The 18,210-nt window shown below is 35.8% G+C and overlaps 3 protein-coding genes and 1 pseudogene across 7 annotated transcripts; 3 read left to right on the forward strand and 1 right to left on the reverse strand.

The window, feature by feature from the left end:
* Window positions 1-4,370: 4,370 nt before the first annotated feature.
* Window positions 4,371-8,639, forward strand: LOC111207876 (sodium/hydrogen exchanger 1). Of its 4 annotated transcripts, XM_048769687.1 has the most exons (15): window positions 4,408-4,657; window positions 5,000-5,107; window positions 5,193-5,390; window positions 5,483-5,601; window positions 5,975-6,072; window positions 6,193-6,252; window positions 6,340-6,386; window positions 6,472-6,666; window positions 6,747-6,793; window positions 6,890-6,956; window positions 7,033-7,133; window positions 7,215-7,455; window positions 7,531-7,593; window positions 7,940-8,023; window positions 8,112-8,639. In XM_048769687.1, the coding sequence occupies exons 3-15, from the start codon at window positions 5,238-5,240 to the stop codon at window positions 8,442-8,444; spliced, it is 1,608 nt and encodes a 535-aa protein (XP_048625644.1). In that variant the 5' UTR covers window positions 4,408-4,657; window positions 5,000-5,107; window positions 5,193-5,237; the 3' UTR covers window positions 8,445-8,639. The 4 variants fall into 4 exon arrangements, with proteins under 4 accessions (XP_022562059.1, XP_048625643.1, XP_022562061.1 ...); XM_022706338.2 differs by lacking the exon at window positions 5,000-5,107 and having other exon boundaries at window positions 4,371-4,657; window positions 5,108-5,390; XM_022706340.2 differs by lacking the exon at window positions 5,000-5,107 and having other exon boundaries at window positions 4,376-4,657.
* Window positions 8,640-8,760: 121 nt separating this feature from the next.
* LOC111207764 lies at window positions 8,761-10,129 on the forward strand (annotated as a pseudogene).
* Window positions 9,832-12,229, reverse strand: LOC111207763 (protein CANDIDATE G-PROTEIN COUPLED RECEPTOR 8). Its single transcript, XM_022706098.2, has 6 exons — window positions 11,762-12,229; window positions 10,851-11,042; window positions 10,578-10,740; window positions 10,375-10,477; window positions 10,200-10,281; window positions 9,832-10,126 (listed from the first exon to the last, which is right to left on the reverse strand). The coding sequence occupies exons 1-6, from the start codon at window positions 12,041-12,043 to the stop codon at window positions 10,049-10,051; spliced, it is 900 nt and encodes a 299-aa protein (XP_022561819.1). The 5' UTR covers window positions 12,044-12,229; the 3' UTR covers window positions 9,832-10,048.
* A 1,749-nt stretch (window positions 12,230-13,978) lies between these two features.
* LOC111207762 (FRIGIDA-like protein 5) lies at window positions 13,979-16,830 on the forward strand. Of its 2 annotated transcripts, XM_048769688.1 has the most exons (4): window positions 13,979-14,275; window positions 14,385-15,216; window positions 15,299-15,980; window positions 16,063-16,830. In XM_048769688.1, exons 2-3 carry the CDS (start codon window positions 15,096-15,098, stop codon window positions 15,808-15,810), a joined length of 633 nt encoding a protein of 210 aa, XP_048625645.1. In that variant the 5' UTR covers window positions 13,979-14,275; window positions 14,385-15,095; the 3' UTR covers window positions 15,811-15,980; window positions 16,063-16,830. The 2 variants fall into 2 exon arrangements, with proteins under 2 accessions (XP_048625645.1, XP_022561818.1); XM_022706097.2 differs by having other exon boundaries at window positions 13,979-15,216.
* The last annotated feature ends 1,380 nt before the right edge of the window (window positions 16,831-18,210 follow it).

An 18,210-nucleotide genomic window follows, 5' to 3' on the forward strand; every position in this document is an offset into this window, starting at 1 on the left:
GTGGACAGATTTTGGAGTTTCGTATGATTGGATTAAGACCATTTTATGTTATCCTCACGTAGATTGAATCTTGGTCTGATTATAATATGTTTTTCTTTAACAGTAAAAATAATGACTCAATAATTGCGGATCAATGATCTCTCTTTATATTTCTTTGTTTGGTTGAAGGATCCCCTCTTCAATTTGTTTAGATCAAAGAACAGCATTACGACAATTGTTAGGTGAATTAGACACGAGAAAAAAAAATCACGAGAAGATATTAGATTGTTATGTTTGTTTCTGAATATACATGATTGATAAATGAATATGGTAGAAGTAGAACCACCATAAGTCGTATATGGCTGTGACATATTTCCTAGCCATATATGAGCAAACTCGGCATTATTAATCTAATGATTTTACAAGTCAGTAATTCATTTTTCCTACTAATTATTTCTTTTAGTTTTATTAAATAATCTCTTTTGATATCGGGGTTGTCTATTTTATCAATTATTTCTAATAAGAATTGTTTATCGTTGTCCTATGTGACATTAATTAATTTGCAGTTGCATAAATTGTCAGATAATTCATGTGATTCTTCTGAAGAATTACTTATATTATCAATCTCATTTACTGAGGTTTCACTATTTGATTCGTCGGACGACTCTGACTCTGATATTAATAATTTTATTAATTTTTCTTGAATATCAGGTTGGTCATGAAATATTTCATTAATTTTCTTTTCATTTTACATTCTGAGGACTTATGTCCTCGTCTTTTATAGTTCCAACATACATTTTTTTGTTTATCATTTGGTTTATAAGGTTTTCTGTTTTTTGGAATAATATTGATCATTAGATTTTTTATTAAATTTTTTATTGTGACTGTTATGTTTTTGATAAGGTCTTCTATAATTATTTTGATTATTTTTATATTTAATTCTTTTAGATCTTGATGGGGGATTGAGCTGATTATATCCATATTGTTTACAAAATGATCCCATATTAGTTTTACATTTGAATTTTTCATTTCTCTTCTTATCTTTGTGGTCTTGGCATATTGCTAATCCTTCTTTTTTAATAAATGCAAATAACTGCCCATAAGTTATTGAATTCCAAGGGATTGGATGTCTTCCTGAGTATTTTTTTAATTTGTTTGTTATTCTTTCTGCGAAATAAGTTGGTAATCCAGATATAAATCTTTCTTTTCAGAAGGCTTGAGTACAATATCATTTCTTTGAAATATGTTTATTATAAACACATCTTTATACCATTTAAAATCTCCTAATGTTGGACATCTTAAATTGGTTAGGATTATTTTCTTGCTTTCTAATTCTTCTTTTGGATTTCCTATAAAGTGCATAGTTATAGTATGTATTAATACTTCTACTGCGTTTTGTATTTCTACTTCTTCTATTTCTCCTTCATTATTTTCTACTGTTTTAGTATCAGTATGATTAATAATTGCTTCTCGAGTAACATTGTCTAGTGAGTTATTCCACCAGTATCTTAATGCTCCATTAAATCCTACTATTGATAAAACACATGATTGCTTATCATCATTTCCTTTTGCTTTATAGGCCATATTGGCCATTCCCATTTCTTGCAATAAATTCATTATTTCGTATTCTGATCTTCCATCAATATTCCATTCATATATTCCGTCTCCAGAATACATGTTTGCGGAATATTTATTGTGTTCTTCAAATAATAAATCTGGTGGAGTATTTCTCTTGTAATATGGTTTCGTTGATTTATTTTTTATTCGATTTATTATTGGTTTGTCTTCGGATACTGTGGTTGAAGTTGATTCATTATCATCTTCATCTATGATATTTATATTTTTGTCTTTGTCTAGTTTATCTAGTTTAGCTGCAATTGATGTTAAAATTGGATTATTTGGTAATTTTACTTGCATATTCATTGGTTTAAAGATTGGTGGAGTTATGGATGAGAATGGATGTTGTTCTTGTTTATTAGTCTCGTTATTATTTATTTTTATATCTATTTCATTTATTTGTCTAGATATTATGTGTAATATTTGGCTTTGATAATTGTTTTGTTGATATATTGATTTTAAATCTTGCATATGAATTGAATCTTTATCATCTTTATTAGCTCCAGTCTTAAACAGGGTTGCAATAACTTGTCTATTTGCAATATTTATTTTTATATCTTTCAGAGGTGGATGGATTGATCTTATATTTTTTCCATCCGTTTGTTCCCAAACTTGGCTCAATGTTGAATTTACATTAATTGATTTGAATGGATAATTTATATTGTTGGCATTTGCATAACTTTCAAACCATTTGAAAAATGGAATGTCTGTTTCTTTGAATATCATAAAATTATACTAATTTTCTCGATATAATATAGTTTCTTTTTTAGGGAATGTATTAAAATACCATTTCCTTTTTTCTTCATTTTGTTTTGAATAAATGTCTTCCTTTATATATTGTTTGTTTATTTCACATGTTTTGGTTATAACATTTATTGATTTAAAGTCTGATAAAGTTGGTGAAGTTGGATACATATCTTGATGAGGCTCGGCTATTGGAGCTTTAAATTTAATTGGTTCTTCTTGCCTAATATTTTGATTTATGCTTTCTTTTTCTGAGTTCGTACTGGATCGACCAGTGCGGTATTCAGAAAACGAAGCCCTCGAGTGATAAGGACTTATTCTAGGTAGTAATGGATCTCTATAAGACCCAAATTGTAACAATAATTTGTCTATAGCTTAAAATTTTGTTCTAAAAATATCCTAGTAGACTCTGTAAATTATTTTCTTTTCGACTTTGTATAATTTTGTATTAGGCACAAAATAATACATAGTATATCTGTATAATCATCCAAGACATCACCATCAAAAGGAACCCACATCAAGACTAATCAAGCACGCTAGACAAGCATGGGATCCACATGAAGACTTTGAAGCTACGCGGAAAAAGTCTCCATCAGTCACCCAAGACATGACACGTATTCAACCAAGTGTCGGCACAATCAGACGACGACACGTAGCAAGCAACCAGTATGCAAGCCTCGCCTATAAAAACGAAGCCATAAGGAACAACGAGAGCACAAGCATTTTCTACGAGATCTTTCTCACTCTAAAAACGCTCTTCCTTCTCTCTAGAAATCCCTAAAAGTTTAAGTTTTTATTAAGCCTCACAACTCTGTAATCAAAGGTTGTAATATCAAGATCAATAAAGTAAGTTTTAATCACAATCTTGTTATCATAAGCCAACATAAGTTTTCCATTAAATCCTATTATTAAATAAAATCAAAACAATTAACAAGTTAAAACTGGTATCAGAGCCAAACGATGCAACTTGTTCTAAAAAATTTAATAATCAAGATATCTGAATTTAATATATTTTAAACCTACTAAAACGACATCGCCGTCTAAAGAAACTCTGTTACTACATGTGTTTCAGGCAGCAAATCCGAAAGTGGCAGTAAGACCGTTGGCAAGCCAGCAGTTGAGTCGAACTAAAACGGTTAGTAAATTTTATAAGTTTAAAATGAGATTAAAATCATGGCAACTTCGATTAGAAAGTTCTTTAAACCAAAAATCGCGTCAACTTCATCGTCTTATTCAACTATTAACTCAAGAGAAATAATGACTAAAATAACAACTTTTAATCAAGAAATATCAAAGAATCAATTACTTCATATTAACCCCGAGAATATATATCAAATATGAAAATTTGATTTCAAAACAGTTTATTCAATAAAAGAAAATGAACAAATTCACTGATTATACTATAAACAAGCTATGCAATCAGTTTATAACCAAGCGTGGTTAGTGGGTGGAGCATATTTGATAACGTCATTATTGAACAAGTGGGTAGCGTCATCAGAGATGTTAAGAAGATGATGCCATAAAATTGTAAAAAAATATTAAGTAACCTTTAATAGTAAAAAAAGTTTCATTCCATTCTGTTGTGTACAAAAATTCTACTTTCTTATATTAAAACACATATATATATATATATATATATATATATATATATTACTAAAATAAATATTAAAAAGGAGAAATCATCTCATTTTTTCATAGGTTTCATGTTTCCTTGTTTGATTTAATATTTATGAAAAATAAAATGCAATATTTTTATTTTAATAAAAAAAGTGCACTAAACTTATTTGATAAACTATGAGTTACAAGTTACAACTAATCTTACTAAAAATTCATGCATATTATACACTAAAGAGAAAAATATATAGTAATGAGAGCCTATCACCTACAGTAAGTTCCATAATAAACCCCATACATCTAAGAGCTCTTTAGATCAGAGAAAGTAGTTTAAATCGACGGTCAAGATTCGATCATTTGTGCTAGTTTGACCTGAAGAGAATAATACTCTGTTTCTCTCTCTCTCTCTCTACTGTGTTAATAAGAAATTAGAAAATTCTCTCTATCTAGCAGCTCGAAGCAGGACCGTACACGTTTCTCTCTAGTCTCTATTTGAAATTTTGATTCGTATAAAAAATCTCACAGTCGCGTACGTAATTTTGTGTCCTGTTTTTTTTTGTGCTCTGATTCCATTTTGACTCTCTCTCTCTCTCTCTCTCTCTCTCTCTCTCTATATCTCCTTCCAATCGTTTAAGAATCTCCTCAGGCTTTTTAGCTTCGGAGCTTCGAAAAATTCAGTTTCGATCTCCAAAAAAGCTTTGAGGTAAAGCAATCTATCTCTCTTATTATTTCTAAAGCTGTGTGTTTGTTTGTTGCTGGGAAACAAGAAATAAAAAAGATCTGAGCTTTCAACCTAATTCATGTCATGCTTAGATGGGTTCTTACCAAAAATGGAAACTTTTGGCATACCCCGTTAATAGATTAGCCTTTCTTGAACACCCTTTGCGTTTTTTTTTTTAATAATGTTTTTAATGTACTATAAAAGAAGCTCTACTCAAAGCTGATTCATTATTACAGCTATTCACTGATCTCTGCTTTTAGTCTCACCTCTGTTTCTTCCTTTGTCTAAACAAAGCTTGTTCTTTTCTTGATAAATTATGAGTAGTATACAGGGGAAGATGATAATCTAGAGTGATTTCAAATAGAGTAATTGACTAGCATAATCCACATGGATTGATTTCATTACACTAACACACCGGACTTTGTTTCAAAGGTTTTGCTGATCCATATCTGAATCTTGGACTTGTAATCTGTTCATGTCTGTGGATAACTTTTGTTGTCTACTTGATCGGCGATAGTAATCTGGGAGTGCAAAAAGAAGTTGGTGGATCTATATCTATAAGATGACACCACTTTTGGATTCGTTGTCGGCCTCTGATCACGCCTCTGTGGTCTCACTCAATCTCTTTGTTGCACTTCTTTGTGCTTGTATTGTCCTTGGCCATCTTCTGGAAGAGAACCGATGGATGAACGAATCCATCACCGCCTTATTGATTGTAAGTGTTCCACTGCGTATTATATATATGATTCATTAAACTTCAGGTAGCTGAATGATTAATCATCTTGTATGACGTTTTTTTGGTTGCAGGGGCTGGCTACTGGTGTTGTCATTTTGTTGATTAGTAATGGCAAAAGCTCACATCTTCTGGTCTTCAGTGAAGATCTTTTCTTCATATATCTTTTGCCACCCATTATATTCAATGCTGGGTCAGTTTCTTTTTGCATCCATTTTAATCTTTTTGTAATGTATGAACTTCTTTGGTATGGTTTTGTGCAATAGAATTCTGATTGAGGTATATGAATAACTAACACGAGTATTACTCAAAAAGACATGACTTTACACCAAAATTAGTTAATGGAAACAGGTGTTAATTAGAAAGTTTAGGTTCTGCTTCTATATGAGCACATGTCATACATCAACTTTTGTAGTACGGTCAATTAGTTAGATATATTCACGTGCACGTTGATGGTCCTACCTTTGTCATTGTCATAGGTTTACTTTTTTCAGCTTCATTTTCCCTAAGCCCTTTCTAGATATTTGTCAGAAAGATAACTTTATCTCTATTGTTGTCTGTTTCAGATTTCAAGTGAAAAAGAAACAGTTTTTCCGCAACTTTGTGACTATTATGCTCTTTGGTGCTATTGGAACTGTTGTCTCTTGCACTGTCATAACACTAGGTAACCTTACTTCCCATTTTGTTCGGCCGTTGAAAGCTGCTTACGGATTAGATCCTGTTGATCATCAGTCTGTTTTGTTGCTGTATATCTAGTGATTGTATATGGTGGTGTGTGAAACAGGTGTAACACAGTTCTTTAAGAAACTGGACATTGGGACCTTTGACTTGGGTGATTATCTTGGTAACATCTCTGAACCAGTGGCTTTGCTTTATCGGTTTTCACTCCAGGGGACTTAAGTTTGTTTCTTGTTGGTGTTTTGATTTGCAGCAATCGGTGCTATATTTGCTGCAACAGATTCCGTTTGCACACTGCAGGTAATGTGTTGCTGAAACTACTCACAAACCTCATAACACAAAGTGGACCAATTAGTTCTCGTTTCCTCTCGTGTTGTGACTATAGGTTCTGAACCAAGATGAGACACCTCTGCTTTACAGTCTTGTATTCGGAGAAGGTGTTGTGAATGACGCCACATCAGTTGTTGTCTTCAACGCGATTCAGAGCTTTGACCTCACCCACCTTAACCATGAAGCTGCTTTTCGACTTCTTGGGAACTTTTTCTATCTGTTTCTCCTCAGCACCTTGCTTGGTGTTGCGGTAAGTCCATTTTCTTCTTCTTCTCTATCATTCTTTCTTGTGTTCACACCATCTACAACCTTCGTGATTTCATTTTACAGACTGGTCTGATAAGTGCATATGTCATCAAAAAGCTATACTTCGGAAGGTAAAAAACATTCAGCTTAATATATGCGACTGTTTATTTTATTTTATTTCTCCATGTTTGGTCTAAAGTAGATGTCTCCCACATGGCATGTCTCAGACACTCCACTGACCGAGAGGTTGCTCTCATGATGCTTATGGCGTATCTTTCTTACATGCTTGCTGAGGTTTGATTCTAGTTCCAAACACGAATTTCATTCAAAGACAAAAGTATACTGATCTTATATTGTTTTGGGGTTGCAGCTTTTCGACTTGAGTGGTATTCTCACTGTGTTTTTCTGCGGGATTGTCATGTCTCATTACACCTGGCACAACGTCACCGAGAGCTCAAGAATCACTACCAAGTATTAAAGCCTCCACTAAGTTCAAAAACACTTTGTAGTGTACCTCTCAATGCTTATTTGATTGCATTTTACATGACACAGGCACGCCTTCGCAACGTTGTCGTTTCTTGCGGAGACGTTTATCTTCTTGTATGTGGGAATGGATGCGTTGGACATTGACAAGTGGAGATCCGTGAGTGACAGCCCGGGAACATCGGTGGCAGTGAGCTCAATCCTAATAGGTTTGCTCATGCTTGGAAGAGCAGCGTTTGTCTTTCCCTTGTCGTTTCTTTCAAACTTAGCTAAGAAGAACCAAAGCGAAAAAATAGACTTCAAGATGCAAGTATGAATCATTCCTACTTGATACTAATGGATTCAAATAACTCTTCTGAATCTCATCTGTTTATATCGCCTCCAGGTTGTGATTTGGTGGTCTGGTCTCATGAGAGGTGCTGTATCAATGGCTCTTGCATACAACAAGGTATAAGTTTTATCTATTTACTTGCTCTCTATACTAGAGTTGTTGTATTCAAATGTGTATAGCCCGGTTTACTATAAACCGAGTCTAATTAACCTGGTTACAGACGAAAATCACTCTTATGAAATGTGAGAAAAAGTCTGTTATTCATCTCTCAACAGAATCAGTTACATAAACCTCCTTTTATATGTAGGAGGGAGAATCTGGCATGAAACATAGCCATGTTAATTAGACTCGTTTTATAGTAAACCGGAGACTATACACATTTGAATACAACAACTCTAATACTCTATGAAGCTTTCAGTGGCACAAATCATGAGTTATAACACTTGCTTGCTTCACATTGCAGTTTACAAGGGCTGGGAAAACGGATTTGCGAGGGAATGCAATCATGATCACCAGTACTATAACCGTCTGTCTCTTTAGCACTGTGGTAAGTTATCTCTAGAGTCTAGATGTTAACATACATCCTTAATTTGATTTGGTTTAAATATGATTCTCTTTGAACTGTTTGTTTACAGGTGTTTGGTATGTTGACAAAACCGCTAATAAGATTCCTATTGCCGCACCAGAAAGCGACCACGAGCTTTTTATCTGATGGCAACACGCCAAAGTCCATCCAGATCCCTTTGATAGACCAAGACTCGTTCATTGAGTTTGCAGGGAACCACAACGTGCCTAGGCCAGATAGTATACGTGGCTTCTTGACACGGCCCACTAGGACAGTGCATTACTACTGGAGACAGTTTGATGACTCCTTCATGAGGCCTGTGTTTGGAGGCCGTGGCTTTGTCCCCTTCGTCCCTGGCTCTCCGACTGAGAGAGAACCTCCTACTGATCTCAGTAGAGCTTGAGAGAAGTGTGTGTGATTCAAAGTATGTAAATTATTTATTTGTAATATTGTTTTGTGAGGACAGAGAGCTGAGCTGTCACCTACGTTTTGAGAGCAGTAAGCAAACTCTTTGAAAGGGTTATGATTGCCAATGTATATATTCAATGTATTTGTTTACTTGTAAGATGGAACAAAACTATACATTCGTTGATGTGTGTTTGAAATCTTGTTACTGATTCGAACTTGACCGGACCGGTTTAGTTCGCCAATTGGAATAAAAAGATGAAGGCTTTTCTTTGTTGTCCGAATAACTACCACTACAAGAGTCCAAATCAGTGATTGCATTAATACGTTGTCGTTTTTGGTGGACCAACTTTGTATAAATACATCCGAGTATAGTACACAGCTACCACTGCATTCACACTCCCTTGTACAATCCGCCATCTCTCTCTCTCTTGATCAGATCAGGCGTGAAGATCGATAATGGCTACAAGTTTGAGCTCCTCAATCTCTATGCAAGCTCGTGTCTCGGTACATCTCTTTCTCTCTCTCTTTTTTTTATTCTTCTTCTAGTTTTCACTGTTGTAACTTGTAACACACACAATGGTGTCACGTTTTTTGATACTATGATCAATCAGACACACTTGCATTTGAATCTGTCAATGACTTTAATCACAAATCTCTAGCTTATATAGTTGTACTTATAGTCTTGAAACTCCATCATTGCTTCTTGTTCTCTGAACTAAACAGGCTACAACAAGAAGATTCTGTCTTCAGAAACCGGGTTCCATTTTCAACAATGGAAAGACTAATCTCTCATTCACTCTACAACGTTCCATCCCTGCTCGCCTTGTGTTATCTTGTTCAGTACGTCACCTTTCATTGAGTTCTGGAGCCCTGTTTTGATATTTGCATTACAGACTTGATAATGTAACTTGGGGTGTTTATGTTGTTCAAGGTGAAGCAAGAGACAGTGGAGAAAGTGTCTTGAGATTGTGAAGAAGCAATTGTCTCTCGCCGAGGATCAAAAAGTAACAGCAGGAACCAAGTTTACCGAACTTGGAGCTGATTGCTGATTCTCTTGACACCGTACCCACTAAACTGCTCCATCCATTTGTCTTTTTTTTTCTTTACCTCATAACTCATTGCTCAATCATGAACACACTCTGATCTGTGAGAGTTTTTTTTTTTGCAGGTTGAGATAGTGATGGGTTTGGAGGAAGAGTTCGGGATAACAATGGCGGAAGAAAGAGCAAAGGAGATTGCAACAGTCCAGCACGCTGCTGAACTAATTGAAGAACTCATCCAACAGAAAACCGCTTAAGTGTGTCTTTGTTCTCGTCTTTTCTCAAGTGTGCATGCTTGTATGTCTTTGCTTTAGTGGTTTACTGTGTCAATCTTTGGACGACTACTACAAATGCTTTCTTTTAGATTATTCAGTTTGAGAAACAAAGAACCTTGATGTTATATGTTTTATTCAAGAGTACAAACGCACACATACTACAGTTTCATAAACGCACAAGTGAAAACTAAAGCCTTGAAAAAAAGCGGCAGTACCTTGACTCCTACGCGTTCGTACCAAACTTCTATTCACAGTTTCGGAAGATCAAGAAACTACTCTAAGTTCTATTCCCAATCAGCATCGAAAAAGCCAGCATCCTTCATCTCTGAGTAGTATACATTCTCCAAGTTTAGATCTTCTTCCTGCACCAAAAGCCATTCACATCAGAATGAGAGCAAGAGAGAAGATGAATGAATGGGATGGTGAGGTTTTTACCTGGAAAAAATCTGCGAGAAAAGTAACGTAAAGAAGAGGAAGGTATAACGCGTGGTAGCAGACACTCATGACCCCATACAGCCTGCATTCAGTTTTGAGTTTTTATTGTTTATCTTTCTTTGGTGTTAAAAGCAAGACAGTGTTCTCTGTTAGCATGGTAATAGATAGGTTTTACCAGAATCCAAAATGAGCGCCGTTTGCAGAAAACGCTGATGCAACTAGGTAGAGTCCATACAAGGCGAACATGATGGTTATGTACTTGTAAAATGCAGGCCTTGCTGTCAAATCAAGAAGATACAAAGGATGAGAAACAATAAGCGACCAGTGAGAGGCAATTATGGGCTAGTGAAGATGTAAGCGTCTGATGAAGTAACTTACCAGGTAATCTTTCTCTCCAGCTAGAGTTGTACATCGAAAATATCATCCCATAAACGCCAGTGAGTAAAAGCTTGTGAATGACCCATAATCCCCATTTGTACTTTTGTACATTCTCATTGTTGTCAATGAACAATGACACACCAAATCCAAAGACATAAATCGCCTGAGAAAAAGCATAATAACCGGAAGGATTAAGGAGATGATGACAGAACCAACTTCAGCTATAACAAGTCAACGATTTCAGAAGGTATCAGAGTAGACAAGATGTGATACCTTGAGAAGCAAATCGAGAGCTATAACGAACCCTGAGATAAGGAAAGTTCTAGTTAACGCTTCTGCGCCGCTTGCATAGTTTCCTTGGAAGAGAAACGCCACCAAGCTTACTTCCAGGAACAGCATTCCAGATGTTGTGAACAAAGTCAACAGGTTCCAAGCTACTTCCTTCCCAGGAGTGCATTCCCAACCCTATAACATGCAAAATAATCAGATTAACCAAACAGGAGGAAACACCATACAGATGATATAACCAAATCAAAAACTGTGCGTATAACATTTACTAGCAAATGTTACTAATCCAGTTACTATTAAATGATTACATGTATGGCTCCAGTTATGATCTTCCTAACAAACACAAATCCAGTTACTATCAAATGATTACATGTATATTCCTTCCAAGTAATAGAACTTCATCCTAAACTCAGTACACTCCCACCCCTACAACATGCAAAAAACCAAACAGGAAACACAATACACGTGATATAATTAAATCAAAAGCTCAAAGGATATAACAACATATGATCCTCCCAATCCAAGAACTATCAAATGATCACAGGTATATTCCTTCAAAGTAGTACACTTTCATCTTAAGATCAGTGCCCAAGAACAGCTCAAGACCAAAAAGTTTCTAAATTTGTGTCTCACCAACCTTAAAATAGTCGTCATAACCCAATTCAATCAAAGTTCTGGTCTTTTCATTCAACTAACAAACATCAATCCAAATACTATCAAATGATTACATACTATTCTTCATGCTAAGACCAGTGCCCATGAACAACTGAAGACCAAAAAGTTTCTAAATTTGAATTCCACCAACCCTAAACTACTCTCGAACAATCTCATCCAATTTCAATCAAAGTTCTGATCTTTTTCACTACCCAACAACTGAATCCGAAAACCAAACGAACCTGGAGGCAGCACCAAGCAAGATTGAGCAAGCTAACGAGCCAAAGAGAGCCGTAGTAACCGATCATGATGAAAGATCTCCGATTCGAGAGCTTGGAGAAGCTCTTCCTCGCCTCGTAAGCTAGGTACGCCACGAAGAAGAGAGAAGCAGCGACGAGAACCGTGTTGTGGAGAAACCCATGGCACCTATCGACCCATCCGCCGCCGTAGCCTTTGGCGGTTGAATTAGGGTTTAGGTGTGAAATCAGAGAAGGAGACAGCGGTAGTTCCTCGAGGAATCGCATCTCATCAACGGGTGGGTGTATGAATCAGAAGAAGAGTGAGTGGTTTTGGAAATTTTGGTGGAATCTTGGATGTGATTGCAACTTATAATTTATTTTTTACCAGAGAGCGAAGCAATGAGGTTTAAATTATAACACTATGATAGTTATTGGGCATTAACGTAATTATGAAAACATAGAGGAGAAAACAGAATATAATTAAGACATTGGTGTTGGTGAATACGCAGAAAGTTACTATTTTGTATCAAATAAGACATTGGTGTTAAATTCTTTACACGCCGCATTTTTTACTTTTGATTTTTTTTTTTTTGTAGTAGTAGTAACAATTTAATACAAACGGTACTTGAGGCTTGCGTTATGCAAAAAAAATTTCGGGTTTTGTTATTCATTGATTTTGATACTTAATTACAGAGAGAGTTACAACTTGCTACTACCAATTCCACCATGCCCTGTCTGGATGCTCCTATGGTGAAAGTTATTTACTTTAGTATTGAGAAATTTATATGTCATCTACGGCTTTTTGTTATTCATGGATTTTGATTCTTAAATTATTGTTATTCATTGATTTGTTTCTTAATTACAGAAAATGTCATCACTTGCTACTACTTCCACCATGCCCTGTCTTGATGCTCCTTTGGTAAAGTTTATTTACTTAAGAATTGAGAAATTTATATGGCATCTTAAATGCCTTTTGTTATTCATTGATTTGATTCTTAATTACAGAAAATGTCATCACCTCACGATGTCACTACTACCACCACCACCATGCCTCAGTCGCCATCAAGGTATATATACATTCATGTTATCATCTCTCTAATATTGTGCGTCTTATATATCAATTAATTAGCAGTAGTTATGTGGATTGTTGCCTTGCTCATATTTATACGCTGTAATGTTTTTGCACCTGACACAGCGGTAGCTGAGCTCAGCTCCTATCAAGTTTAAAGATGTGATTCCTCCACAAGCGGCATCATGATGATCAACCGCAATACCTAATCCACCACCTAAGTTCGTATAACTATATTATATTCCAATGTTTTGTATCAATTTTTTTTTAATAATATTAAGGTTAAGATGGTTAACCACAACAACTAAACATACTTTTTATGCATATGGTAAAAGATTAACAAATCTTCCTCTTTTCCTCTCCTTTTTATACATATGGCGAAGAGAGCTCCAACTAAACATAGTTTATTCTATTTGTATATTTTCATTGTTATGACTTATTTTGAGTTGTGTTTCTTATGCATTTGCTTCACTACTGTAGAAAATAGACTGTGTTCACAACAATGCTGTTATGGAGTTGTTGTAATATAAAAATTGTTATAACTAATTTTTATTATTTTATAAAAAAGTTCTATAATGGTTATATCTGCAACATGCTAATATTTTGTAAATTTGTTTTCCGTGATCTACATAAAGGATAGTAAATCAACTTTTTTTAATTCTTCACTCCAAGCTTTATAAGATTTTTCTTTATTATTTGTTGGCTAAATGGACGTTCATAAATTATTGATCTAAAATTAATGTTTGGCAACATTTTATACGTCTGTTCTCTGTATATAAGAGGTTTATAACATTGTATAGCTATGATTACTCTCGTTTTTCTAAACCATTATAATACATATATTTTTCTGTTTTGATCACTAAACATAGTAAAATAAGGAGTTCTAAAAAAAAGGAATAGTTTCAAGAAAATGCATGTTCGACAAATTTTTTTGAACAGTTCTCAGGGTAGCTTAAAGTAAACATGATAATATTCCATACTATTATTGGTTAGAAATTTCTACCCAGCATGACACTCTACCATCCACCAATAAGAAAATCAAGTTATTTATATGTAAAAAGGAGTTAAAATATCGTTATCATACTGCATATATGATCTAGTTTTGGGTTTTGAAACAAAGAAAAGTTTTTAGTGAACCTACAAGAAAGACAAATATTATATATGATATAAGCGAAGCTTTTATATGATCTGATATTACAAGAAAGATTGAATTGACATTTGAGATTAGACCGGCTGCATGTCATGATTATTACATGTCAGACAAATTAAAAAATGTGTCAATTGCATTAACCAAAAACACAAATGGAAATAACCGATGCCGGTTTAGTTGATTCGGTTTGGTGCTCACACAGACACAGTGACACACTTATTCGTCGTCTCTCTCAAAACCTGTAAAAGAAGGAAGAAGAATCCCACCGTCGTTGATGCTCGTCGCACAAACAGAAAAGGTCTTTCCTTTCTCTCACTCGCTTCACTTCTAATCGTTTCTTCAACATTAAAGTTGTTTCCTTTACACAAAAAAAACTCATTTTTCACTAACCCTTTTGCTGTTTTCAGGGTTTATGATCTTCTGCTTCTCTCTTTGCTCGGAAAGGTATTTGGGGTTTTCTCCTCCTTTTTTACTATTTATAGAAACTTCTTTCCGTGGAGTTGAAGAAACTGTAAGGCGATGGATGAGCTGAACATCTGTAGGGAGAGAGGCGAGGGTCTGCGTAGAGCGTTGGATGAGGTTTACGCTTACGCTTACGCCGAGGCGAGGATCTTGGCATTACAGTCCAAGGAGGTGGAGCTGAAAGACAAAAGCTTTGCACTTGAGGAAAGAGCTAAAAAGGTTGTTGCTTTAGAGAGGAAGGCTGATGGGTTTCGTGTGGAAGTTGAAGCGAAGAGGAAAGAACTAAACTTTCTTAGGTATCAGGTGGAGATTTCTCGAGGTGAGTCCAATGCAGAGGGAGTGAGACTCTCCGAGGTTAGGAGATTGGTGGAAGAGTGTGAGGCAGAGAGAGTTTTAAAGGCGAGTCACCTTAGTGAGACTCAGGTTGAGCTTGATTCGATGAAGACTGAGCTTGAGAGGTATCATGCTCAGGTGAGGGCCGAGATGGAGACTCTGAGGAAGCTGAGAGGAAGTTGAAAGATCTCACGTTGGTTCAAGACAAGATTGAGGGATGTGAGAAGGTGTCGTCTGAGGTTGTCTCCAAAGAGAAAGAGTTGGAAGTGGTTTGTAAGAAAATTGACTTGAGGGAACAGGCGGTCATTTCCGTGAATAACGACATGATGGAGGCTTGCCAACGGATGGAAACAAAACGCAAGGAGTTGGAGAACATTCAAAAGCCAATCGAGAAACACAATGAACAACTTGCTTCAGCTGAGATTGCGCCTGCTCTAGCACCTGGTACAGTTCTGTGTCTCTAGTAACAGTAGAGGTCTATTTTGAGTCATGTGATGTGCTTATTGAAGTTTGTTTTTCTTTGCAGTCAACAATGTGATATCATTTGATGTTAAGCCTGAAGAAACAATCAACATTAGTGTGTCTTCTTTATCTCATTTGCCTAATGAAGATGGTCTTCTTAGGGACATTGAGTGCTCAACATCTTTATCTCCGAACGAAGTCTGTACTGAACTTCCAATGTTTAAAGATCCAGGCAGGTTTGTTCTAACTTCCGTCGAGAAAGCGCTCACGGATGCTAGCGAGAGAGGGGAGTTGAGTTTAGAAGAGCCTATACTAATGTCTTTGGTTCCCCTCTTGGAGGAGCGGGCGCGTGTTGTTGTAATCTCTACTGATCCTGATCTACAGTCTGATGCAACAAGAGTGGCACATTGGTGGGTCAAGATGATGGGAGCTAGCGTTGAGAAGTCGCAGCTGGAGGCTTGGGCTGTTCTGCAGTTCATTGTTGCGTTTGGGTTGGTGAAACAAACTCAACCGGATCAAACTCTACAGCTTGCTTCTTATGTTGCTCACTTCAAACACGCTCCAAAGCTTTTTTAATCTCTGCAGATTTTGTCACACAGCTCTTTGATAAAGGCTTATATATTGCGGCAATCCCGTTTATGCTTTCCTTCAATGTGAAGAACAACTTTTCTCCACTGGAGTTGTTGAAGGAACAGATTATCAATCTCAGACTCTCAGCCAAGGAAAATAGAAGATATGAATCACAGGTTATTTAAAGCTTGCTCCATTCCATTCAAACTGTATACTGTCATCAGTTGTTAAATTTGTAAGCTATGTTGTGTCTTATAGGCTGAAGAAGCTAACAGAGATGCTGCTACAATGTGGGACATAATGGAACTCATTGAAGACTTCAAGCTTGAAAATTGACATTCCTGTGGATCTTATCTTCAAATTCATGGTTCCTAGAGAAATTCAAAACCTTCCAGTTCAATCACCTTCAGACACAGTCATTCAAAGCTCATGCATTGCCACTCAGGGCTCAAACCCTAGCCTTCCAACAAGCTTTGGTACGGAACCGTATCAAGCTGGTGGTTCAACTGCTTTGTTGCAAGGCTGGTTCTAAACGTCCAACGGTGGATGCTGAGGGTCCTAGACCGGTGATTAGACCTTGCTTCAATCCACCATCAGGCTTTGGCGGATTCTAGTGCTCTCTGTCTCAAGTCTATGGCCTATAAAGCTAGGTAGCTAAGTAGTAGGAAGTAACTAAGAAGTAACAGCTTTTTATTATTGTAACTTGTCTTCACGTTGTAGCTAACGTGTAACACAATGCTGTCTATGTTTTCTGATACTATGATCATCAGACACGCTTGGATTTGAAACCTGTCAGTGACCTTGAATCATAAATATCTAGCTTATGATTCAATCCACGCTCGCCTTGCGATATCTTGTGCAGTACGTTTGATTTTGAACTTCGTTTTTCATTGAGATTTTTAGCCTGTTTTGAATTTTGCGTTACAGAGACTTGATAATGTAACGTGAGGTATGTATGTGGTTCAAGGCCAAGCAAGAGACAGTGGAGAAAGTGTCTGAGACTGTATTTTTGTCCTTTTGTCCTTATCTCATAACTCTTTGCTCCATCATGAACACACACTAACCTGTGAGAGTTTTTCTTGAAGGTTGAGATAGTAATCTGTCTAGGTGAAACAATGAGGTTTAATTAGACCTTTATGGTAGTTAATAGGCCTTAATGTGATCATGATAACATCTTGAGGAGCAAAAAAAAAGAATATAATATGACAGGGAGCCTCTTTGTAGCAAATAAAACATTGAGGAATACGCAGCAAGTGACGTGAGGTGCAAGTAACATGAAATGTGTGATTACATACTATTTTGTATATAGATCTCCTCTTCTTTTGGATGCCATTTTCAAAAATACAGTACACTTCTTGACCTTGGTAACAATCTACATCTCCAGGAGCTTGTAAAGCTTGAGATTGCAGATACGAGATGCCATAACTCTGTTCTATGTATATTTTAGAGCATCAGCATTAAGGGATCATGTATAAAGTTCACAGAATTCCAAAAAAAAAAAAACTATTATAATAATCTACAAATTGTGAACCCAGCTCGTGTGAGCTCTCTCCACTGATACGAGTTCACCCCTGTAACGTGGGCCCCACGCTACGTGGCGGTCCGCGATTGGTCCGCTTATTTATTTTTTATTTAAAAAAAAAAAAATCAAACGAAAAAAATAATAAAAAAATAATAAAAAATTAAAATTATGATCCCCTTCAAGGTCCACTGATGCAGATGCTCTAATATGGTTTTAATTTGTCTAGAGGTAGTTATACTATATGATCAGTTTGCCACTTCCCTTTATACTATAGCATTTTCTAATCAGATACCTTAACAAAATCACTCGACCCCAATGATGATACACTGTATCCTAGACATAAATCAATGAAAATTGGGATTGACTAATGACGACTAGGTTACCTCGTGATGCCAGTGATTTTTTATATGTAAATGTTTTTTTTTCTTTTGTCTACACGCCACATTCATTATAAGGCTTTTTATTCTACTTTTGAAAGAAAATTTTGTATAGCAATAATTTAATAGAAACTGTACATGAGGCTTGAGCTATGCATGTGACTATGCATGAGCTATGCTGCACCAGACCCATTCAAACGATAATTCAAACAAAAACATAATTTGGCTTAAAAGCCAACTAAGTCAAATACATGCAAGTGATATGTTCACTGCAGGCTCTGGATGTGTCTTGGAATTTTCCAGTTTTCATGTATAAAATGGTCGTCACTTCTGACAGGTGCCAAAGAGTTTTACTCGTTCTCATTTTATAGTTTTTAAATTGTTTCTGTAATTTATTTTTGAAACATACATATATCCGTTGTAGAAATTAAGTGTGCTTTCAGAAAAAAATTATACATGGTAATTTATTAAAAAGAAAGCTTTGAATTTATGAATGGCTTTGGAGGA

Source organism: Brassica napus, chromosome C9, assembly GCF_020379485.1.
Source record: "Brassica napus cultivar Da-Ae chromosome C9, Da-Ae, whole genome shotgun sequence".
Lineage (NCBI taxonomy): Eukaryota > Viridiplantae > Streptophyta > Magnoliopsida > Brassicales > Brassicaceae > Brassica > Brassica napus.